This window comes from Branchiostoma belcheri, unplaced genomic scaffold (assembly GCF_001625305.1).
Source record: "Branchiostoma belcheri isolate BF01 breed outbred unplaced genomic scaffold, Haploidv18h27 scaffold204, whole genome shotgun sequence".
In the NCBI taxonomy this organism is placed as follows: Eukaryota; Metazoa; Chordata; class Leptocardii; order Amphioxiformes; family Branchiostomatidae; genus Branchiostoma; species Branchiostoma belcheri.
This window is the reverse complement of record NW_017803536.1, coordinates 104393-130895: the sequence shown is the minus strand read 5'-3', so window position 1 is coordinate 130895 and position 26503 is coordinate 104393. Positions and strand designations below refer to the sequence as shown.

The 26503-nt window shown below is 40.6% G+C and overlaps 2 protein-coding genes across 3 annotated transcripts in view; both read left to right on the top strand.

The window, feature by feature from the left end:
* Positions 1-1954: 1954 nt before the first annotated feature.
* LOC109469479 (coiled-coil domain-containing protein 13-like) lies at positions 1955-12748 on the top strand. The gene is made up of 16 exons (XM_019767993.1): positions 1955-2081; positions 2505-2683; positions 3184-3258; positions 3535-3640; positions 4172-4317; positions 4873-4962; positions 5415-5531; positions 7421-7525; positions 7770-7934; positions 8361-8537; positions 9282-9482; positions 10148-10347; positions 10586-10684; positions 10941-11054; positions 11731-11819; positions 12023-12748. The coding sequence occupies exons 2-16, from the start codon at positions 2507-2509 to the stop codon at positions 12304-12306; spliced, it is 2145 nt and encodes a 714-aa protein (XP_019623552.1). The 5' UTR covers positions 1955-2081; positions 2505-2506; the 3' UTR covers positions 12307-12748.
* Positions 12749-18645: 5897 nt separating this feature from the next.
* LOC109469480 (glutamate decarboxylase 1-like) overlaps positions 18646-26503 on the top strand; it is a 45884-nt gene continuing 38026 nt past the window's right edge. The window contains exons 1-2 of one of the 2 annotated variants that reach the window (XM_019767994.1): positions 18646-18764; positions 25770-25839. In XM_019767994.1, coding sequence (XP_019623553.1) covers positions 18681-18764; positions 25770-25839 — 154 coding nt within the window. In that variant the 5' untranslated portion in view covers positions 18646-18680. Of the gene's footprint in view, positions 18765-25546; positions 25639-25769; positions 25840-26503 lie in introns of those variants that run through there. The other variant, XM_019767996.1, reaches the window with a different exon arrangement.

Genomic DNA, 26503 nt, shown 5'->3' with positions numbered 1-26503 from the left:
TCTCGTGTGTTTTCGGTGGGTGGGCATGACGAAATATTGCCCCGGTAGTATAATATCTTGCCCTGAGCGGCGCAGGCCAAATCCATATTTTTCAACTTTATTTACATAATATAATTCATGTAAAAGATCATGAGGAACAGGAATGCCCTTTAAGCTCCCTGACCAAATTTAAGTAACAGTCTTTTTCCATGTATTGCACAATTAAATAATAATTGTAACAAAAAATACTAATGACAATAACAATATAACGTATGTCGCTAAAAGAATAACATGACTTTCTAACCCAGCGGCGGCAAAGAGTTCGTTATGGAGGACAGCTATCTGACTGGGAGGTACTGACCTGCTCAGTGCCGCAAGGAACACTTCTTGGTCCGTTAATTTTCCTCGTAGTGTTTGATGATGCCATGAGGGACGCACTGCTTCATCACTGGAAGTATGTGGATGACTTGTCTATGACAGAATCCCGCCACCACCTCGAGCCGCCGCTTATGCAGGATGAACTGGACAGTTTCACTAGATGGTGTCGGAACAACCACATGGTATTGAACCCAGACAAGTGCAAGGTCATCACTTTCTGTTTCATGAAATGCCCGCCCCCACCACCAACGCTCACCATCAATGGATCCCCCCTTGAAGTTGTGCCACTCACCTGTCTTCTGGGGGTGTGGCTGCAGAGAGACTTGAAATGGGAGACACAGGTTAACAAAATGATCGGAAAGGCTAACGGTCGACTCTTCTTCCTACGGAAACTCAAACACTTCAATCTTCCCACCGGTGACCTCGTCACTATATACACGTCCTTTGTACGGCCAGTATTGGAATACTGCGCGCCAGTTTGGCACCCGGGGCTCACTTGTGCACAGTCGGACAAACTCGAAGCTGTACAACGGAGAGCAGTTCGGACAATACTGGGAAGGCGTTTCACTAGCTACGAGCAAGGCAGGACAGACTTAAACCTTCCGTTGCTCTCAGACCGCCGGCAGAAGCTGTGTCTCAAGTTCGGGACTCATTTAGAATCCCACACACCGTCAATGCTGCCACCAAAGGGTTCGGACTACCACGACAGAACAACCAGAAACAGAGACAAGTATCGACCAATTAAATGTAGGACTGAACGACTCAGGAACTCCCCAATAGCTTACATTGTTCGCCTTTTAAATACTTAATCAAATAGTTAATGTTTTTAAGGATTAAGCTTTTAATATACCGTCTGATAAACCTATTATTGTATAAATGCTAAATTTTATCCATCAACGTTATTTCTTTTTATACTTATATATAGGATAATTGACCCATTGTTTTATTGTCAATTGAGCCCTATGTGTAATCGGAATCCGCAATTCAGCCTGCGGGCTGCGATGGATTTTATGTCAATAAACCATTCATCATCATCATGTCTTTTTATAGTATAGAATAAGTCAAGACTATTGTCAGAATGCTCCTATTACAATTCTCTGAGTCCAAAGTACTGATTATTTGTTGAGAAATTACTGTATGGTGCCAACTTGGGGCCGAGTCGTCCTGACACCCATCACAGTCCCATCTGTATCTTACTGTTCTATGTTCCGTACTCACTGATTATTAACTCAGCATACTAGTATAGTTGTTAACCCCCACAAAGTATGATGAAAAGAAGACAAACTACGTGTACTTTGTGAATAAATTGTGCTTAACTGAGTCCAGATGTGTCCTAGTCTTGTTTTTAATAGGGTGTCAAGTTTCAAGAAAGTGTGAAAATAAACACCTTTTCCCGCCGTCATAATGTATAGCAGATGTGAGCAGGCATGGTAATGGCTGTCCCATTCAAGTACGGGGAAAACATGTAATAAGGAAAAAGGTGTGAAAAGTCACCTACCTGCGTGAAAACACATGAAAAACACACATTCATAGAGTAACTCGGCCTCCAAACTGTCATAAACATTATGGGGCAAAGGTCTTCTTAGCTCTGATTGGTTGGAGTTCAAAGTTCATTGTCCCTTGGGACAACATTCCAAGATGGCTGCCATTTGAAACAAACGATTTGAAATCACCAAGGAAACGAACGACTTTTACCTCAGAAAATTTGTTGTCAAAGCTCTGAGGTAAGTTTGTGATATTCGTATACATGAAGGACGTATTGCATATGTAAGGAATTCGGTTATCTATTAAACAGTGGTTGTTTATTTAGGTAACTTGGCGACGGTGTCCTTGTGGGGAGGGGGGCACATATAGGAGACGCAGAAACAACAGAGAAGAAATCGTAATTTGCGGTACTAGTATACTGTGTTAGCTGGTGTGTCACACCGAAGGGTGGTTATACCGGCTATATAGATGGAAAAACTGTAACAACTTGTAAGAATAGGACTTTGCTCAACTGATGGGGTCAAAATTTGAGCATTTTTTACTTAAGTTGATTCAGAATTTTTTTTGCAAGAATAAAATGAAGAGGCGAATCCGAGAACCCACAAATTAAATTGGTCTGGCCTTACACGTGCATTCTTTCCCTCATGTTTACCCCATCCCAGACATGGAGAGCACCAGTGAGACCCTGAAGCAGCAGTTTGCTTCCCTCCAAGAACAGCAGAAGAAGAAGATGCAGAGACTGAAGGAGAGGAAAGAACAGCTGAAGAAGGAGCAGGAGAAGGGAGATGATGAGAAGCCGTTCCAGGCCAGTATGTATGTGGAGGATGACATGGGACTGCAGGTAAATATCTTGCAACATTTTTATGAATTACACCACAGCATAGCCTAACAGCCTTACCTAACGTGCCAGTTGACGCGCAAAACACCCCGGCACATTAGGTAAGGCTGTTAGGAATCCAGGGACGTGCAAACTTCGGTCTCAAAGTGTTCCGGCACAGCAAAACGCATGTTTGTTCATTTGGCCCAATGCACCGCTCCGCGACTGTTGTTAGGGCCATATGTAAAAGACTGCAAGCAAGAGAAGCCCTGCAACAGTCGCCGCGGCTAACCACAGCATAGCCTGATCACTATCAGTTCTCAAAGTGTACCCATCATTAGTCAACCCAGATGACACAGAAGACAGCTATGGTCTGTAAAGCCTAAGGCAATTGCAAATGTACTTCTCTTGTGTAATACTAAGTACTACATGTCTGTTTTTCCATGTAATACAATGAACCTATAAATACATGTATGTACAAATATACAAATGACATTGACACCTCTCTTCTAATGTTTTACTAGTTGAGTGGACCTCCTGCAAAGAATGACATTATGTATGCAGAAGAACAGATGTCAAATCTAAAAGACCAAGTCAGAGTAAGTATTACTTTACTGCCTAAATGTATATACTGGTACAATGTACTAACTTTTAAACAGATCATTATCAATGATGTATTTGCGAAGAACTCTGTGTTATCTAGGTTCAGAATCAGAAGTTATTTGTCAATGACTAAAAACTTACTGGAACCATGCAGATGTCTTTCTAAGGGAGGACGAATGAATCCACTGTACTATAAACTGGGTGTGCACAGTTAATGTTAAATTTTGCTTTTGCAATGAAGAAATCCTGTTACATTATGAATGTGTCCACAGGAGCTGAGAGATGAAAATGGCCGACTGTACAAACTCCTGTCAGAGCGGGACTACGAAGTTCGTCAGGTCAGAAAGAAGATGGAGAAAGAGCGCGCTCTTCTTACGGGTATGTTGTCTCTTATTCAGTGCTGTAGCCAGACTTTTAATAGTTTTCCATCATCTAAATTTTGGGTCCCTTTGCTTTGGTAACTAATGTAATGTGTACTAGCGATGGTGTACAGGTTCACTGGAACTAGTTCCGGACTTGTAAAAATATTTAGGTTCAAGTTAGTCCAAAAAAACCTGAATGTCTGGAATTAGTTCACACTTCCTAAAAAAATCATGTCACATACCACTATTTATTTTAAACCATTACCATTGGGCATCGTCAAGTGTCAGCCTCAGTAAATTATGTGCTCACGGGTTTGCCCAGACATGTCCCCAAAACAACATACTAGTATCTTGCTTCTAAACCCTGGTAAAGATGCCCCAATTTCCATTGGGAAATGTTAACAATGTTACAAGTCCGAACATGGACTTAAAACTCTGGACTTGAATCCAGACATGGGTTTAGGTACATGTACACAGCACTACAGTACTACGAACACAGAACTTCCATGATAATTTGTTATTGACATGTTGATGTATCTATTTACAGGTAGTGCAGGTGGTGTGGCCAGTGAAGCAGCGGCCACCAAGATTGTGGAGCTGTCCAAGAAGAACAGGGAGCTGACAGCAGAGGTGGAGAGTGGGAGAACCAAGATGACACAACTCACACGTAAGGTGCAGGACCTGGAGAAACAGGTAGGTGGAGCTGCTATAGTAAACACTTACAATGTACATACACATGTAAGCATGTCTGCAGAACGTACCACGCCTTTGCAAAACCCTGATTTTTCACAGGTTTCCTTGGATGTTTCTTCAACATTGCATCCGAATTTTGCCTGTTGCAGACAATGTTTTTTCCCGACACAATATTTGGAAAGTACAGTTGGAATGTTAACCTTACATATGCTACTACAGGCTACTACGACCTTATATGAGACGTTCTGCCAAAGTGCTATGCACAATACATTATGGGTGCAGTATATACGTACATTCTGCCGACATGCTACACATGTTATAATCAGTAGTATTCAAATGATTTTTTTGTTTGAAGTTTTGGAGAAACAAGTTACAGTTGAAAACTCATCAATCTGAATTTGCCACTTATGACTATGCTAAAATTTACTCCCAATGTTCGAAAGGTTGCATGCTGGAAGTAAGACTATTGTTCCCCTGTTAAAAAAAACCTGGACTGTCATATTTCCATAAATTATATAACTCTGTCCATCACGTATGTTATTGTTGTTCCCTCAGTTGAAAGCAGCAGTAGCCCAGGCCCGTGCCAGTGCTCGAGATGAGAAGGCCTCCCCTAGACAGGTCTCTCTCAGTCTGGAGGAGGAAAGGGTACTGTAACAGTTCATGCTTACATGTATTTTGATATGGTTGTGTATATGGCAAAATTAGATGTAAAAGTTGTATGGCATGTACTGGGATATCAGTTAAAAGCTAGGGAAATGTTGTTACATGACATATTTTCTAGTACTGGAATTTATTACAGAGAGCTTAGTATCAACCTTGTAAAAGAATTGTTTCTAATATCCTGGAAAAAGTCTAGATATGGCATGACTTACCAGAACCTTTTTCTAAAACTTGAATTGGACGTATTCTTATTATCATACTCATTATGTATATGCAAACTAGCTCCCCTGGCATGTTATCTGTCTTTTTTCAGTTTTTGGCCAATTTCTATTGTTTCCAGCTGCTTCCAAAGCCTAGTAGATGCTAGTATTCTAAATGAGGTGACAATGTCTAACAAAATACATCTGATAAACAGATAAGTTTTTATCCATATACAGGACTCTGAGGCTGATGTCAGGGCAATGAAGGAAAAACTGACTCAGACAACATCAAAACTACTGGAGACCAAGAATGAAGTGGCCATGTTGAAACAAGAGCTGAAAGTGGCCAACAAGGTATTGTTTTTGTCTTTCTGTATTACATTGGATGGTTGGGTGTTTGTTATGCTACTACTACTACTCTGTTAATTCTTACTCAAACACATTCATATTAGGGTAAAAGGAGTCTAAATCCCTCCTGCTATAAAATTGCAACATGATGTAAGCCAACACAACACCATGCTGACAGATGTCTGGTTCAGGTCATGGACCTTGGAGGAGAAGAAGAGAAAGAAGAAACAGAGCAAAAACAATTATGTTTTCTTTCTGCGAAGGTAAACGTAATTTCCTTCTGCGAAGGTAAACGTAATCAGCAAAATGAAAGAACTGTGTGGTCCTGTGTCACCCTTGCTCACATACATTTACCTGTACACAACAGTTAGAACTTGGCTGCTATTCTATGGAGCCAGACAGATCCCCCACCTAATCAGATCAAGCTGAGACATTACATCCTACTCTGTCTGACACGTGTACCGTGATTGGTTTAAGACGTCCCTGCTGCAGAATCTATGACCAATGGGTGCCACCAAAAGGTCAGACAGCTGATTAGAAACAAATCAATTTGTCCTGCTTGACTGTGAAAAATTCTTCTCATGTCATCAATCCTTTACAGTACATGTACATGTAGCTACCTTTTGATTATTTTACCATAAATTTTGAAAAATTTGCTTTGTTTTAAATAAGTTCAAGATTTACACGTATTACAAATTTATCATAACCCCATATATTTTCTGTTTTGTGTTTCTACAGTAATAGTTACATGTATACCAAATACAGTTACAACATGTACTTAAGCAACTGGATTATGATTTTTGAACGGAATAAAAAACAGACATTTTTGTTGCTTGAGTAACTGTTTTTTTTTGGCATATCTTATTACATGTATATGGATGTCTAAGTTCTAACCTTCACTAGCGAAATAATAGGCATATATTGTTTTAATCTCAAACTCAAACGATTAGAAAAACTATTGATTTTCTCTGGGCTGCAAAATCTAACTGCTGCAAACCTAAACGGATTTAGAGTAAGGCTGAAGGCCAAGGTTGAGGTGGATATGTCTGGTCTTGATTATATTAGCAAGTATAATCATATCCAGCTCAAATATCTCCAGACAAATAATCAAGGTTAAACAAGGCACAGTAGAATATTGCACACAAAAACAATTTCTAATGTCTGATAGGGTACATCAATTTTCTACCCATCCAATTTCTGTATCAAGCTCAATCACACATAGCCAAATATGGCCTCTGAACATTGTCAAACTCCCCACAACCATAGTTAGGAGTAAAGGTTGGTTTCAGCAAGGTCGCTGCTGTTAAAAATTTATGTTTCAAAATGTTTGCAACATTTGGGTGTTGGATGGGAGGTTTAGGCATGGTTGACTGGTGATTTGCTGTTGTTCAGGAGTAGTTCAGAGCATGGTTCGTTGTCAAATTTGACTCAAATTTATCTCAAATTTGAGTTTATTTGTATCAAAAGTTGACATAAATAAGATAACATAATTGGGTATTCCGTATCGTCCTCAGTCCTGCGGTTTCAATCTATCTCTGGCCTTCAAGCGATCTGACCCACAGTCAGGCTGGTTAACACAATGTACCTTCACATTAATTTTTGTTCAGTTTCTCCAAACGCATAAGGTCATTGACCTAGACCAGACAGCTGTCACCATGGTAACTAGTGATGAAGCAGGCACCCTGTGGTGTTGGGTTACGTCATGTAGCAAGACAGAGCTGGAAGTGCTTGTCACAATTTACACGTAATACTAATAGTAATTATGAATGTGTTTGAGTAAGAATAAACAGAGCATTTGTGTAGGCTAGACCAGGTGAAGGTAATATGCATTTGATGTACCTTTCTAGTCTGTATTTAAGTCTTTGTACTACATGTATGTTGTTGTTTCCTGACAGGTACTAGAGAAGGAGGTAGGGGAGGGAGTCAACATCCAAGCCTTACTGAAGGACTCTAGTGGGTTCAGAGGTCGTGCACAGCAGATTCTCAACTTACAGAAGAAGGTAACATCTTATTTCTGTGTTCATTAATAAGCCAGGTATGTTGACTTCATGGCTCCTATCATAGCATTTTTGGCTATAATAGGATGCCTAGGCCTGTTTGTTTTTTTCGCCCTGTCTCCATATTTTTTCTGGAAAAATCAGAGAACCAACAAATCAAATTGGTGTGGCCTAACTTACATAATGCAGTTTTAAGATTTCCTTGATGATGCATTCTGATGTTTAGTTGTGCTGTTGTACATTGCAGGTGTCTGAGTTGAAGAGTCAGCTGGGTATGCAGACTACCCGGTCCGGGTCGGGGCTGAGTCTGGAGGAACAGTTCATGGGTACCACAACACGAGCCACCAACTACAGCGACAAGAACAGGGACAGGATCAGGCAGCTGGAGAGGGACAGGAAGGAAGCCTCAGAGGCAGGTTTTACACTTAATCTTTCAACAATTCTTCATAGTACTGTTTAAACCCACGTGTAGGTCCAGGTGCGGATTCAAGTCCAGAGGTTTAGGTTCAGATCCAGACTTGTAAGTCCTGAGCTAAACCCAGGGCATATGCAAAATACGGAAGGGACTCGGTGAACATTTCTCAATGGAAATGGGGAATCTTTACCACAAAATGTTGTAGTGCACACTGCACTACCAGGGTTCAGAAGCAAGATAAGTAGTTTAGGCGGCACATCTGGTTACAGACAGTCACAGAAACTTCAGCTGAATAAAACACTTGGTTGCAAAATATTTAGCGACTTACCAACTTGATGAAACTATTAACAGAAGGTCCATGTTTTTTTTCTAATTGTATGCATGATGTACACTAAAATGTCTATTTCTTTCTTTGTCTCGTAGAAAGCACAAGCAGAAAAGGCAGCCCTGGAAGCAGACTACAGTAAGCTGAAGGACAGGTGTGATGCCAGTAAGGCTCGTAACAAGGTCCTGGCTAACGAGGTGAAGTCGTTAAAGGACCAGCTGGCCGTGCTGTTGGACAAGGGGAAGAACGACGATGAACTCATCACTGCACTCATGGTAAACACCTTAGGCCTAGGAAAAAATGTTGCCTGTTTCCCAACCGACTTGAGAAAAAACCGCCGACCCTAGCTTTTTTGGATTGCAAACCCCACCAAAAAATTAGATTTTGCAAGTTGAAAATGTCTGCCCTTGGTGCTGAACACAATCTACACACAGGCAAACATACCTGTCCTTGGTGCTGAACACCTTCCACACACAAGAAAACATACCTGTCCTTGGTGCTGAACACCTTCCACACACAAGAAAACATACCTGTCCTTGGTGCTGAACACCTTCCACACACAAGAAAACATACCTGTCCTTGGTGCTGAACACCTTCCACACACAGGAAAACATACCTGTCCTTGGTGCTGAACACCTTCCACACACAAGAAAACATACCTGTCCTTGGTGCTGAACACTTTCCACACACAGGTAAACATGCCTGTCCTTGGTGCTGAACACCTTCCACACACAGGTAAGTATATCTGTCATTGGTGCTTAACACCACCCACACACAGGTAAACACCCCTGCCCTTGGTTTTGAACACCATTCACATGCAGGCAAACAGACCTGTCCTTGGTGCTGAACACCATCCACACACAGACAAACATTCCTGTTCCTGATGCTGAACACTATCTATACACAGGCAAACATACCTGTCCTTGGTGCTGAACTTAATAGCTATAATAGATGTTTGGTTAAGGGGATGAAATCTGCCATTTCTGATTACCATTTTCATTTCCTTCCCTGCCTTGCAGAATCAACAAGAGCAGATGCAGAAGTTACTGGAACAAACGACAAAGAAACAACAAGAATACCAACAACAACAGCAGGCTGAAGTCACCCAGATCATCACCAAAAACATGCAAGATCAGAACATCGTGGACCAACTCAAGGCCATAGTGGCACAGAAGGAGGGGCAGGTTAAGGCACTGGAGGAGGAGATCAGAGGAATCAGGGTGAGCACTGCCATCTACTGATATGTGGGTGAACTGCAATAACATGTAGTTAGCTAAGGCCACACCAATTAATTTTATAGGTGATGTCCACATTATGACCAAAGAGTCACAACAGTGGGATAAGGGAAGATGTGATGAAAGGAAAGAAACAGGACAGGACGATAACTGCTGTTCCACTGGTTTGTTGCTGTTTTCATGACGAATACACTGTGTCAATCTGTGTCCTAAAATTTTGTTGTAGCTTAGTATATTTCAAATCTAGGCATCTTGCTTTTTTCTTTTTTTTTGCACTCTCACATTAAATCTATTGTCTCCAGAGGACGTCATCCATGAAAATTACATGGTGTGGCCTATACATTAGTGACAAGCTTGAGCATGGCAAAGAATGTAAGGAAAACCAAATGCAGTATGAAACGTGTGAGCAATGCCATCTAGAGACTTTGATATGAGCTACAGTTGGATATATTTAATACTAGTAACACAAACAGGAGAACCAACACATAACATTACAGAAACAACAGATAAAGTGTGCTTGTGCTGTCAAGTCCCTGCCATTAGGATTCGAACCCAGAACCTCTAGATTCTGAGTGAACAACCCTAAACACAAGACCATCTTTTCACCTATTATAGTAAGTATATATTATATTATTATATTTATCCTACAGGACCACAGAATGGCGGCCATGCAGGGGGGACATGTCAGCCCTGTCAGGCGCCCGCCCTCCAGGTCAACGCCCTCTGATCTCCATGGTAACCGCCCACCCTCTGCCCACCATGGTCTTGGTAGCTCCATGTCATCCCATTCCCATGGCAACGACATCAGACCTACCTCATCAGAGGCCTTCTATCTAAACACACAGAACCAGTGAGTCATTGCACGTTTTCAAAGTTTGTGCTCTTTCTCATTTATTCATTTATGTCTTACTGGTAAGTGTTAGTATTTTCACCCCAGCCTGTGAAAAATGCAGGTATTGTATTTAGTTTGCCTCTGTGAGTGTCTGTCCAAAATTTCTAGGCAAGATGCACCAGTGTTTCAAAAAATGAATTTGGAGTTCAGAATAGAACTGTCATCCCCTTGAGGTCTACCAAACTTTGTTTTGCAGGAATGGACGAGGCAGTAGGAATGGAGTTGCAAGCCCTGCTAGGTCTGGTAGTGCACAGGCAATCAGGGGAGCAACGGTTATCAGACCTGCTACAGACAGGTACATGTACGACTGTCATTGTCTCTTCAGTAGCATGCATAGTCCAGTGAATAGCTACCCTGCCTCTGGACCAAGAGGTTTAGAGTTTGAATCCCAGCTGTTGTCATTCACCTGTAAAGGATTGCAGTTCTAAGTTTTAGCAGAATACACAATTTGCACAACTGTCACAATTTTGTACAATTTGCATTGATTGTATAGATGGCATGTTGTTCTAGCTCTGTACTGTATTTAACATACTGTGTTGTATTGTTCACAGTGAGTTGAAGGTAAAAGACATAGAGATCCAGCTGCAAGAACAGAGAACAGTTTGCCAGGCTGCTCAGGTGGAGAGAGACAAACTCATAGAGCTGGTACAGGTGCTGCACAACAGGTAGGTGTTCCCTTAAGCCCATCTAGTAGTCAAACATAACCAAATATGGCCTCCTACTGGGGCCGTCACATTGCGCGTAAATCGATCGGCCGACTAGTCGGCGAGCTCTAAACGACATTTACGGCCGTAGTATGCCCGATGTTCCGTCGAGCATTGCAAGAATTTTCGGGATTGCCAGCAATTTTTTGGAGTTGGCCGAAGCTCGTTGAGACGCGAAACGTGTTCTTAACATTAGTGACTAGTCGCCGGTAATTTTTGAGGTCGCAGATCCCGTTTCCAGCTCTCCCGTAGCTTGTTCCTGTACGGCCGACAGTCGACCGATATTCGGACGTACATCTCATGAGTCTTGGCCGTTCTTTGACTTAAAAAATCAGGCGATGGTCGCTGAATATGGTCGACCCTCACACGAGCTTCACGAAATATTTGGTACCTTGCCCGACTTGCGCAAAGTTTTTAAAATCGTGCGTGGTTCGAGCGAGCTTCGTGCAAGTGTCGGACGAAGGTTCTACAGATACGGCCAAAGCTCATCGACAATGTGACACAGGCATAAACACCAGCCAAACTACCCCACAACCAAGGTTAGGAGTTAGTTTAATGTGTAACATTTGCAGGTTAAATAAAAATGACAAATTCTTTTTCACGCTGAGAGTGTTTTTAATTTTTTATTTTCTTTCAGACTGGATGAAGCAGAGCAAAAAGCAACAGAAGCAGACAGTCAGCTGTCACAGCATAGACAGCGCAATGTACAGCTAGAGAAACAGCTAGGTCAGAACATCTCAATCCTTGGTTGATAACTCTGGTACTTGAAGGCATGCCTTTTCTTTCTTTTCTGAGCTGGTATTAGGTACCTGGTAGTTGGTATGTACATCCACCAATCTATTTGTCATTTTGTCCATCATACATAGTCTGGACAATTTTCATCTGTCTTCCAATGACACTCATTGTAGGTTTCTTTTCATGTTACACAGGGAAAGCCAAGCTTGAAAACAAAGGCTCTCCCAAGAAGGGAAGATCAACAGTTCGAGACTCAGTCGGACAGGGCGACTTCAAGCCAGGTCTGGAAGATCTTGAAGAGATGGAGGTCCAACTGTCCATCCAACGGGACGAAAACGAAGCCCTTAAAGCAGCTCTGCAGAGCACACTGAAGGCAAAGGAAGAAGACTTGAAGTTTTACCGGACAATCATGGACCAAACCAAGCAGATTTTCTTGCAGGGACTCCGAGAACACAGACAAAGAGGCACCACTTCTTAAAGACAGCCAATGAGCACGTCAGCAGAACGTACTGCGCCTGGGCAAAACCCTGATATTTTACGGTTTTCATTGGATTTTTGGTCAACTGTCCGCATTAGAATTTTGCAGAGGATATCTTTTCTGACATAACATTTGGAAACTACAGACGGGATGTTAACCTTTTATGCAAGAATATAAGACCTTCTACCAAAGTGGTATGCACAATGAATTACGGGTTTTGCGCAGTTGCAATATGTTCTGCCGACATACTCATCCAATGCAATTTCAGGAAAGTAAAACTGGACATTTCAATGTCATTCTTTTAATGTAGGGAGTTGTATCAATCCTATCCCGTAGCATACTGATATGAGGCAACAATGCAATGTCACATTGACTGTAGGCTGGCTCCAGCTATTTATGAGTGGTACCCATGAATTAAGGGACTCCTCTCATAGCTTGGTTTGGGGCTATTTGAAACACTTAAAGTATAAAATGATTACAAAAACGTGCTAAGAAGTGGCAATAAATGTCAATATCGGACAGATTTTCTCATCCAGAATATGTTTGGTTTTGCCACCCTGAAATTGCACTGAATGCCTTTAAAACTTCCCATTGTTGAAGGCATCAGGTGTAGCAGGCCGGAATATACCCATAGCTAAAATGTACCAGGATATGTTTTAACCTTAGGTATATTCTGCCCTGCTACACCTGAGGGCTACAGTGTATCACAATAGACAGTTCTTTGTAACTGAGTCACACTGGTAAAGTATTAATCTGAATTACATCTCTATGATAGATATGTACTGTATGTGGAAAAGTAGATGTATATTTTTGGAAATGTCTGTAAATATCTTTCATAGAATATTCACTGTTTTTACTTCAGCTATTGTATGTATCTCAGTCTAGCAGATATGCCTTGTTTCTGAAGTTACAACTGTAGCACTGAAAAATAATGTCCACAAACCTTAGAAAATGTTCAAAGAAAAATCAGGTTTTAAGCATGTATTTGCTTTTACGTGCAACTTTACATGATGCTGGATCTCTGTTGGTAATACATTGTGGTAGCAAAGATTATTGTCCATGACAACAGAAACTTCTTGATGTCTATAGAACAGTATGATACATGGAGCACCTTTTGATATATTGCACTAATCTGACTTACAAAATCAGAAACTGCTGCTGTTATAGATGTGATTGGTGGTAAGAGCCACATGAGTAGGCTGTCTATGTACAGTAGACACAGGTTTTGAAGGACTGTACATGTACCGGCACAAAAATCGTTATGTATTGTTCATGGCACTTCAGCAGAACATACCATCGTTTAAGGTTGTATAGTTTCCAAATGTTGTTGCAAAAAAGATATCCTCTGCAACGGGCTAAATCCTGATGATGCAATGTTGACCAAACATCCAACGAAAACCTTGAAAAAGCCAGGTTCGCATCGTTAGAAAACACTTATAATCTTAGTACATCACAATACGTATTACATCACCAGATACAGTTGATAGTGTAATGCTATAGATAGTGTAATACTATACTACATGTGTACATATGGAAATGTTGGCTGTTTTCAATCATCAACACCACACAGGAAATACAGAATTCTACCACATTTTGCACGTCAGTTGGGTTAAAGGAAGAGAAGAATTCTATCACATGCTGCACATGTTGTCAATTCTGTCTATAAAAATAGCAGAGTGAATAAATATGTTGATGAGGACTTGGCGGCCTCACTGAGCTTACTTCATTCTGATCGGAAATGCCATATTTGAAATGCAAATACTAATACATTGGAATTCTCTTTTTTTTCATCCGCCAAAACTGTTTAGATGACCTATTTCTCTTTAATTCTACTGGAAAACAAAGTACCATGTCAACGGGTACTCATCGCCACCCTGCTCTCGGTGGCGGACAGGGAGTGGCGTCCCTGCCCATTGAGGAGCTGCAGACCACATACACAAAACTTGTACGAGCAACCATCAAAAAAAAAACCCTACCCTCACCGTGCTGAACAGGAAGAAGAAGAACGTACAGCGATCGGTGACTCCCGGTATCTAGTAAAACTTTTTAAAATAATAATCATTTGTATTGACATAACGTAGATATATACCTATCAAGAGTTGCTAGAATCATTTGTTTTCGGGGCAATTCAAGGTTTTCATCTGTTCAAACACATAATAATTTATCAAAGATAACCACACATGTCGACAGGGCTACCGGAACTCCCGGCATTGCCACTGGATTTCCTCAGTGAACAGTGATGAGAATGTCAACCGAACATCAGTCAGCATCGTAGTGGAATTCCCTGTACTGGAAAACGCCACGCAGGAGCAGAAGCATAGGTAAGTGAATGGTCACGCCATTTATCTATTTCTTTGACGTCAATCAATGTTTAGGGAAGTGCCCAAGGATGACTTCATTCTTTATTTGATATGTACATTTTAATGCATATATAGAACGGACATTACCAGTGTCAGCTATGTCGGGACATAAACAATTATGTATTTGTGGGGTTGTGCGTGGCGTAACGGCAGAGCATTCGGCTCAAAACCAAGAGGTCCCGGGCTCGAGTCCTGCCAAGTCACCAACCTTGTGCCTTTGGGAAAGGCACTTTACACCACTTTCCTCACTTCACTCAGGTGAAAATGAGTATGCCAGAATTATCGTGATTCATACAGCTTTTGAACGATGATAAAGTAATTTTTAATGCAGTCAAATATCTATTTTTCTTTCTACGCCCCGAAAACTCGTCATAGAATTGGAATAAAAGAGATCAGTTTGAAGAATCATCAGTTGATAGGAAGATTCTTAAGGGGTCATCCATTTTTTATAAACCGATCCACTTAATCGTTCTATCCAGGAATTCGTTCCCTTATCAATTTTGCGATTATTAGGGCTTCATCTTTTTCAAATCAATCATTTGTCAAAATGATAATGTCGATGGTGGTTTCTTTTGGACACGAATACTAGTGCTACCCAACAATTCTTTTATGTCTTGTAAGAGTTGACGTTTGTAAACACGTAATCAAAGATACCCCATAAAAAATTGATGTAAGAAAGTTAAACCTTGTTAAATTTCTGGGAATCACTATTATAATGTAATGTTGTTGTTTTGTTATGAACAATATGTCGGTGTCCATATTTTGCTTTTACATCTGATCATGTTGTTTGCTTTTAATTTAACTTGAAAGTATATGTATGAAAAACAATTACAGTTGAATATACTAGTACACCGAGTCTTCTTTATAAAGGTATTGACCTTCTGGTCGTAGTTTTGTTTGATTTAACCCTTTTTCATTCAATAAATATTTATACCCTCATGTTATACCCAATATTTCACTTATTGTATGACTAGTTCTGAACCATCTATGCACGAAATAAGTTGTCATGGACGTGGTGGTCATAGTGGGTTTCTGTCAAAAGTGTAACATACTTTTTACTTTTAAAAAATTACAATTTTACGATTTTTCACCAAACCAGATTGCTTATCTATCCACGCCAGGCATTTGACATTCCATTTACTTAATGGAGAAAAGATTTACCGGGTCTCGCAGGAAGATACATCAGGATCGTTTTCAGTCCTTAGCATTAAGAAATGATAGATCATCTCTTCTCCGCCTATTTCGACCCCGATTTTCAATATCCGTCCTCCGTGGATTTTCCCTAAATGCATGCAATATTACAGTCCATTAAGGGCTCGTTTTTCCGTCATTTTTCCCTCGATTTACTCCACTGATTGCGCGGTCTGCATTGGGAATGTTGCGGGGGAACAAGTCCGAACAACCCAGTTGCGACGAAATGGGCGTAAGGCTACACTGACATAATCTTATGGATGACATCGTCTGAAGGCATCCAAACTAGTGCGCGCGGGCGAATAAAAGAAAAATCCGGCCCCCAAACAATGCTGCTAAACCACAGGAACACAAAGCTGATATTGTGAATTTGCGGTAGTACGTAGCGACCTCGTTTATGGCACTGTACGTATGTACTGAATTCTTGAGTCGTGGTACATGTATTTCGGTAGCCTGGGTGCCATCCTCCATAGATACCACCGGCTCCCTATAGCTATTGTCGCTAGCTACCATAGACAATGCAGGATGTCACCAAGGTCAGAGCCTCACAGGACGTGATTTAAAAAAGGCGAAAATCAATGCGCGTGTGGATGTCATCCATAAATTTAAATCAGTGTGGCCTACTTGTGATGAATGAGGTTGAAATGGAAGCATCTGTTATCTGTCTCACAGATCGACGTGAGGGTGTGACACGGGACTGACAAACGACGCAACTCTGACGAAGTCTGACACTCGGGGGTTACATTACTTGCGAAGATGTACGAACTATATACGGCATCACCTGGCATGTCAATTCAACCACAAATGTGGGAAATTTCAATAGATAATAGAACTTGCCTTTTCTTTGCCATTGTCCCATTCCCATAGAGGGCACGGCAGTAATTAAGCTACTAAACACAATTTTCTCGATAATTTGACTGCCCGAATAGAATTCTCATCTATAATTCCTATACCAAGGATTATAATGCAGAGACATCCTATATTACGACAGCCTTTATACGCCAGGGGACAGAACTGGCAACATTTAGCAAATTGATAAATGAATGAAAATCGTCTCACTCTGATAAAGCTGGGGTCAAAATTAAAAAAAAAAAACTGTAGATCATATCGTTGAAGTCCGAATAACTTGAGCTGTGAATTAATGTAGATTTTTTTTTCAAATACATAAAGCAATGTGATAGAAACAATCGAGTAATACTTGTCTTAAATGTTCCTCGTACTTCGTCATCAAAGTTTAGAGATATCCAAAGCAATTTCAGGGTTTTGCCTCGCATATATCAGTATGTAATATGGGATAGGGTTGGTTCAGCTTACTACATTTAAAAATGACGAGAAAATTAACATTAAAAATCCAGTTGTATTGCCCTGAAATCGCATTGGCCGTACAATACAGAGGCCGTACAATACAGCAATGGCATGCGCTCAGTTGAAAAAGTTTATAAAGCAAAGTTATGCCTCCACATTCTGACAATCTTTAAAAAGCTCTCAACATTGACAATAGAAATACGTTTGTGTTAAGCAATACCACTGACTATGCAGAATCCTACAAAATTACTTTCATGTATAATTCCGCATGCATATTTCCATTCTTTATCCATGTGGGTAGATAGGATTAGCCTGCAAAAGAAGTTTCATCTCATTTCCAATTTTCTCCGCTGCTGGTCTGTCTGATTTCATCAGCGATATCCTATTAATGATGACCCACATACCTTAATACACAGCAGCGAAGAATGTTATCTCTTATTCTATCAAATCTTGTTAACGAAGACCTACATCCCACTCTAAATTGCATTGGTCATCTGTTTCTCTGTCATTTGTGTCCGTTCGATGCAACAATGAGATTTCCATTGACCATAGCTTATCTCTGTACGGTCGATGGTATCGTACATCTTAGGGCTCTTTTAGAGAAAACGCTACATATTTCAAAGCATATTCCGGAAAAGTCCTAGTATCCGGATCCATTTCAGCAACCGAAAGCGTTATAGATGTTTTCCGGATCTATTTCTACAGAGTTCCTGAGCTGAATGTTGAACAGAATGGTGTTGGGAGCTATTTTTTTCAGCAAGTCTTATTTAGGATATCGGGTCACGAAAGCGATCTGGTTTTAAATAATGAAAAGCTACATGTACGTGGTCTTCATGTACAATGTAAACTTCCTATGATTAGAGGTTGTTGTCATGTTTTATGTGTCTTCATCCTTCTTCTTCCCTTTGTATCTAGGTTCACTGGTTAGATATAATGCGGCCCACAGGGCAGTTTAAGTTCCAAACTGTTGGAATTTTATATACAACAATCAACTTCTTCTTCTTCCAGTGATGTCCAACTGCCGACTCTTCGGCAATACCTGACATGTGTAGTAACTTATATGCCATACAATATAAGACAGAATAGCACCGTATAAAAGAAAGAAATGGAACGTCATGGAATGTTTCTGATTAAGTGTTTGAATGAATGAATGAGGAAACTATCGGCATAGATAGAGTTTACGAGCATTACATCTTTCGCCGAGTTCTTGAGAACTGGGTGATAACATTTGAAGTAGTTCCTTGCCTATTTTGACTTATTTCTGTTTCTAATTGAGTGAGTGAATAAAAGAATGAGGAAGCTATCGGCATATATAAAGAGTTTACGTACATTATATCTTCGCCGAGTTCTTGTGAACTGGGTGATAACATTTGAAGTAATTCCTTGCCCATGCAGTTTGACTTATTCCTATCCTCCCTTATCTCTGTCTCTCAACCTGTTCCCATCTGTGCCCACTGCTGGAAGCTAGTTGGAAGATGCCAGGGAACGTATGTTCAACTGTTGCCTGGAGGTCTGGGGATGAACCAGGTCATCTCAGAAGACCATCGTGATCATCAGGCTGATGCGGCAATCTCCATATCACCTTCTGGAACATACTCCAAGGTGAGCACGTCCTTCTGCGTTACCATATAATTACCATACAAATTACCATAAAAAAACATACAAGCATTTCTCATGGCATGGTGATCACAAAAGAAAGTGGAAGACGTATTGTAAAAATCAAGTTGACACAATATTTACAAAACGATAGATGCCATAACGATAAAACATCCATGAAACCACATAGTATACTTAAAACTTATCGTACAGATAGTTATCCTCGGCTGAAAAGAATTGCCAGCAACGCACTGTGTTATACAAGTCGTGTTAATAATAAGTCCCCGTTGCATATTTACAGCCAATATCGACTTCATTTCAAAACCTGACCTTACAATATGTTACATTCACCGGTAAACAGATTAAAAACCAGCCAATCAGAATCGGGTTAATAACTTGGACCCACTGGTGGGCGCAGCTTGTAATGGTGTCAATGACAGAGCGCCAAGCAGCCAGCCGTTGTCATGTATATTTCATCGTGTACATCTTATCATGTATATTTTATGTTCTTCTTTGTGTAAGTTTCTTGGTGATGTATTTCCCATGACGAAGTCAGCCAGGTGGTATTGTAGTTAAGCTTACTAAGCGTCACATTTTCATATTTCATTTAACGCCCAGGTTGTTAAAGAAATTACAACGAATATACGTGCGTCATGTTTCAGGCATCATCCTCTCCCAAAGATGTATCAAATTACTCAAATATGTAAGGTGATATTCGTACTTATTAGCAATCATTGAAAAGATGTTAGACAGTTCCGAAGAGCTGAAGCCATTATTGTAACAGTTTTGTGGCTTTTCAAAAATGATGATGACATTTATGGTAAATCTTTTTACGCCTTTGGCATTTCGTATGTGGTGACGGGTGGCTCTTGCTTGAATGTTCATCTAAAGCTTAAAGTTTATAGAGTTACACTTTCTTCTGGCACAAAGAAAAATTGAGCGGATCAATTTTTTGACTGTGTGTATGTCCTACTGCCGCCTTCCTCAGAATTCAAAGGAGCAATCACATAGCTCCAAGACAGGTGACGTCCTCAAAGGGTCAAAGGTCCCAGGTAGTTTGTACCACCCACTGTCTCTGTTGTGTTACTGTCTCTGTTACAGAGCTAAAACTTTGTTCTGCCGCCATCCTTGAAATTCAAATGACCAATCATCTATCTCACAGACAGATGAAGGGTCAAAACGGGTCAAAAGTGCCAGGTAGTTTGTACCTCCCGTCGTTTCTGTTGGAAAACCATTTTACTGCAATTTTACTGTCGTTTTACTGACAACCTCCCACGTCTTTGTAATTTTGCTCCCACTTTTTGAAAGAAAAATGAAGCATGAGTTATTGTATTATTGCAGCCACGTTTAAAATCCGAAAAAATGGCCGTCTTGATTAAAGTTAGTAGAATGAGTGACGTTACGTTTATATTTCTTTCCTGTATTAGATAAACAAATAATTTTTATCCAGTGTTTCATCAGCCCATATACTCTCAACACAGTATGCGCACTAGTACTGGTTTTGGATTAATAGGGAAAAATTATGGCAGTCAAACGGTATTTGTGGATTACTCACCCCAGAGGTCGAAGAACTTTGCAAATTGCAAAGTTGACATTGACAGAAACGCTCGAAAGTCAAACGCTCTCTTATAATCAGTGGAAGCACTAGAGCAGGAGTGTGTGACAAATAGCGGAACTGTCTCCCGCTGTGCGTATGAGGTGTGCTTGCTCGTTAATCTTTTCAACGAAAGACGCTCAACACGATTGTAGATGATACAGTCGATTACGATCATTTTCCTGTAACTTTTTCCAGGCAAAGGTTTATAGAGTGCACACAGTTTTCTTTATACCCAACCAGGAGTTATCTGCGTATGAAGACAAATCTATACTTTTGATTGAAATTACCGAAAACTTAGTAAGACAAGACTTTCCATTTTTCTTGATTTTAGACGTCAAGTTTTGCATGGGTCTAGACAATGAATATTCTAACCAGTGACAAATCACCGAAGATAATTTTCGGTCATACCATTTTTTTTCAAATATCTATATATTCGCGATTTGGAAGGAAACATTCATGTAAACATAAAAGAACTATTTTGATCTATCAAATTATGACTAGATATTTTGCAATAGAATTGCCTTCAATGCAGAGCCATCTCTGTATTTTCATGACCGAATTATTTCAACTTGCTGTAGTTCTATGCATAAAATGTCGTATATATTTTACCCGAAAAGTACCATTCCACATGCCAAGTGTTTAAACTCGTACTCGTGAGCCGTGCGTCAAGCCTATTCAAGAGTCGCAATTTTCTTTCTCATAACCGCCATTTGAGTCGAACTTCCCCGCTCAATCGTTCCATAATTGTTGTTGCGCGTAGGTTACGGCCAGTTTAACCTCTCCAAAAGAAGTACTTGCCTATTCCAGCACCGTCGGCGCACAATACATCGCCATCACACAACTTTAACCCAAATGGAACGCATACTTGGAGGCAGTTATTTAAAGTTCTGCAGTGTCAAAGTGATCATCTTAGAAGATATGTTGAATGAGCAATGAGTTCACTTCAGCCGGATTACATGACGAGCGTAATTGCAGTCTCTTGAAGTGGAAAATTCTGCAGAAATCTGGCTCCAGTTCCCAGAATTCTGGCTGCAGTTCCAGCTTCTGCAGAATTGGGTTGATCCCCAAGGGGTCCTCGATAGCTGCTATGTATACTTATTTCTTAAATTATTTTTACTTATAATTTGCAAGATTAGCCCCTCTAGATGTACTGTTGCTGGGATTTGGAATTAGTCCGGAATTAAACTGGAAGTCCGGAATTAAACTGAAGGCTGTTCTACATACAAGACTCAGTCCGTAGTCACTGACCGCCTTCACGGAGAAATAAAAAATACCCGATGCTTCTTTCTTTCAATGCCAAGGATAACTTCAAGTAGTGGCCTGAGATTTAGAGCGAACACTTAAGTACTACCCTGTAGAGTGCAGCTGCTAAAAGTTCCCAGCAGCCGTCAAAGCTAGCTGGCAACGTGCAATTTTCCTGGTCTGAATTCTCCGCCTAAAGCCATTACGCTGTGACGCAGGCCCACGTTTAATCTCCAGTGACTGATTACCAGTCCTCCCCTCGGAAGTCGGGAGTACTAACTACAAACCATTTTGCGCGGGGAAATCACTCAGCAGGGGGATCAAGAGCAAGCGCTAGGTCGATTTTATGTCCTCTACGCATTTCTTTCATCTCCTGTACGTGCAAACTTTCGCGACAGGCAGAGCATATAGAGATGGTTCGGTATAGCTGTGGTTTCTATATAGTCTAGCCGTTTCAGATCTTGAGGCCACCTTGTAGTTATGTTGAACGTAAACTCTTTTCGAAGTTCTGTAGAAATAGGCATTTTTATCTGATGTTATTTCTGTTGTTATTGGTTCGTAAGGTCACTTGGGTGCAATCCGTTTTGCAATGGGGCTTCGTGCACTCACTAACTCAAAAACGGGTACAAAATGGATGACTCCCAGGATAAATTTAAATCGATTCGGAGAGAAATTGTTGATAATGATAACTTTATTGAAAAACCATGCCCGAAGGCTAATTGCAAACAAAACAACAAAAACACGGGTATACAAGGTCTGTATACTGATATGTTATGATGTGGGCTTCTGAGGATAATGTTTTGTTGACTAGAATTCAACAGAAATACTACAAATACTTGAGATACTTCTCTATCTTCTCATTTGAAATTCTGTCATTGCCATCTGTTCTTTGGAGTTGGAGCAATCTTTTACTTTCAAGTATAGCGGACATGGTTAGCCTCTCGAAACACATCCACAAATATTCAGATCATCATTGAAGGTATCTTGCCGGGATCCTTACCACGAATTGCAAATGATGGCTTCTCAAGTCCGCCAACGTCTCAACTATTAAAGAAATTGCCGTGGAGAGTCTGCACCTTGCTCATGCTGTAAAAGAACGTCTTGAGTGAGTTTGAGGGAGATGTAATGAAATAAACAACATTGTAAACTTAATGGCTCGAGTGTGCAGCTCTCAAAGTGGCATTCTCAAATACTCTACAGCAGGCACTACATGATGATGACTAAATGTACGTCAAGATATTGACTTTGAAACGTCGCAGTTGCACATCTAATAAGATAGATATTAAGTAGAATATGCTCTAAACATTTCCACTACCTTCCTGTCTTATCGCTATTTCTCTTCTCTCTCTCTCTATCTATCTGTCTCTCTCTGTCCGAATAGTATGTGGAGAAAAAAGTTACATATCAACGATGAAAGAGAAGTGGAGTATATTGTATACATTTTATCAAACCCCCTCTCTCTCTACCTCTTCTACACTATCTCATCTCTCTCTCTATCCCCTTGCTCTATCCTCTCTTTCTCTCTCTCCCTCTCTCGTCTCTTTCTCTCTCCCCTTTCTCCTCTCTCACTCTTCCCTCTCTCTCTCCATCTCCCCTTTCCCTCCTCTCTTCCTCTCTCTCTCCATCTCCCCTTTTTCCTCTCTCTCTCTCTCTCTTCCCTCTCTCTCTTGCTCTCTAGAATCTAGAATAAATAGAGGTGGCATAACGTTTGGATAAGACTAACGCCCAGTCATATTTTGTCAGTCATAAACCCTACCTGGATTTGTTTGCATTGTAACTTGTAATGCGGACGCCATCGGAAAGGCCATTTAAGACGTTACAGCTGATGCCGTCTAGATTGTAACAGTAAAAAAAAAGTAAACGGATAAAGACATGGTCCATTAGAATAACACAACACACATTTCACCAAAAAAACTGCCACAGAAAAAAGGAAAAAAGTAATGGTCCATTAGAATAACACAGCACACATTTTATCTAAAAAACGCCAGAAAACAAGGGAAAAAAAGAAATAGTCCATCAGACAAACACAACGAACATTTAATCTAAAAGTCACTTTTGGGCCTCATTTTCATAAATCCACTTAATCAACTAGTATCTGTGAACTCTTTTACTTCCCTTCATGGACGTTTTGCCTTTGGAAGGTCGTTTATAACTTTTATCTACTCCTCGCGGTACTCTATCAGTTAATTCCTGGACTTGACAGGGGTAGTGAGTGAGCTCCATTAAGGCACTAATGAACATGCTGTCGAGAGGTTTATCCGGGGGATGTGCTCGAGTGAAGTCTCCACAGAATATTTCCGCACAGTAAAACGTGCCGGCGGTAAGCAAACGGCGGTTGGGCTTTTGTCTGAACTACGTGGCAACCATATGGTGCGAATGGTTTATTTTATTTTAGAACTCATACATGTATTTATACTAAGTACACACTGACACCAGACTCGCAGGCAACCTTACTGGATGCCTGAATCGCTCTGTGGTCATCACAAGCTATCATTAAAATTCAAAAACATGCTATCAATCGGTATCATTAAACATTATTAGTTACACATAGCTAGAATTTGTATTAGTTATAAATGAATATAGTGATGAAGATGAAATATTTTGTCATTGAAGCCCCTGTCACACATTGCCGAATATAGCCTCCCGAACACTAGCCGAAGTCCCCCCAACCATGGTTAAGAGTTGGTCGGGAGCATGGTCGGCTAGTGTTCGGCCAGGTCGGCTAATGTTCGGCTGCGCCTGCCGAATGTTTCAAAATGTGTAAAACAGTCTGATGTGGACGGGAGGTTCGTCTGTGGTTGGCCAGTGGTTGGTTCTTATTTAGGAGTGGGTCAGCATTGTTGGGGGTGTCCTCTGAGGTCAAATTTGACTCGAGTTGTTTTGCCTTTTGTTCCGATATAACTTTATTTTAACTTAACTTAAGAATAACGTATCTTACACCTCCTGTTACACAAACACACATTGCACACTGATGCCACCAAGGATCAAATTGAGTAAGCGTCTGAGTTCAGCTTACAAAACCACCGAGCCTTGTTTATGCTCCACTGCAGCATTACTCATCCAACGTTTCAATGGTAAAGTGAAAGAACAAGTTAGACTAATAGTGTCGTCTCCAGTTCTCTTCCGATGCTCAGAGGGTTGGTTGCACATCGTCTCACGTAACCTCATAATCATGTTTCCCTCAACAAATAGTCCGTGCAATCATTGTATAAGTGACGGTATGTAGCCATAGTTGCATCTAAAACATGATTTGTTTTTGAACCCCCACGATTGCCATCCAACATTATACAAGGAAGCTTATATTGGCTACATACCGTACAAATGTAGATTTTAATTTGCTCTAAAATGACATCTGTCCATCCAAAACAGCGTTAACTCACTAAACACATTTACGCCACCAATAGGGTACTTCTTCAGTTGCCATTTTGGTACTATCCCGACTTGTACATTCATCAGACTATCCAAAGGAATGTGTATGGTTATGTACAATAGATGTCTACGACATATGTTATTCATGGAGAAGGTCTCCAGTGTGATAGCTCCTGCAGCTGTAGTTGTGCATAATTTTACGTCATGTTTATTCCTGGAAATCATGCATTCCAGGAAATCATTCCTTCCCGGAAATAAGATACATATATGCGACCTCTCCAGCTGTAAAGCCTTACATCTGACGTTATCGCGATGCGTAGGGAACCGTTCTGTACGTAATGACTATCGCGTCATCCGCGTGACTTTTCCAGCTCTTTTATTCATCACAACACAACTAAAAGAAAACCCCGGCGTTACCCAACAGTTTCCCTGCCCAAGCGTGCGTTACCGAAACAGCATTTCCGTTTGGCTCATTTTTCCACATCCACCCCCAACATAGTCAGTACTTTTCCACGTTGCATTGAAATTCATCGCAGTCCACGTATAAGCACATGTCCGACTTCCTTTTGCTTTCATGTTTAGTGGGATGAAGCAAAGAAGAAAAACAGTATCCAGTTACTCACATCTACAACGAAAGAGAAAGGACTACAGCAATAAGCAATGGCAGAAAAGGTTGGGAGTTGTTTTTGCCTTGTTTTTCCTTGCTGTACTGCATATTCCCAAGAGTGTTCTCCGCACATGTTGTGTCCACTTGTGGTCGCGGATGTTGTAGCAAACGTGTTACATTATGTATTTTTTCATAGGATGACGAGAGAACACAAGAGATCTGTACCGGTGCTGCTATTTGTTCCGTGTTCACCAAGCTCATTAAAGGTAAGGTGAATTTATTCATGCTTTTTCTTCCGTTTCATCAGCACTTGGGATGAGAGTAGGAATATTTCAAATCCCCCTGCTGTGTGAAAAAGAAGCGTTGATCCTCGGCAATTTGCATTTTGAAAGAGAAATTAATTGCAAACAAGATTGGTGTGCTGGGAAAGACTAAAGCATTGACAGCAGGAAATTCAATTTTCCTGTTCTTCCTCCTTTGTTAGAGCTAAATCCCCCCCTTGGACATATCCCAATGGGCTATTTCACAAAAATTTAAGCTTTCATAATGAATGTTGATCTGTTACGTTTTGCATACGTCCCAATGTGACAATAGCGTAACCCTCTTCTTCTTTTCGTTGTTGTATGTGTATTTGATGTGGAATACGTGTATTCTATTGTGCCTTGTTATCACGTGAACTGTCCTATGCATTCCTCTCTGACAAAAGTTATGGCGATCACATGCACTCAACAAAGTCCGAATCTATAAGTTGATTTCCTGTAACAGGGAATGTACTTACATCAATGTTAGCACAGATAAATGGTCTTTCCTGGAATTAGCTTGCTTGTTCTACGTCCATATCATGCCATTTGCATGGTATGTTCATAATTGAAGACACAATGTAGTAGTGTGATTTTATTTTTTTTCACGCTGGTAAATTAGGAATGAATT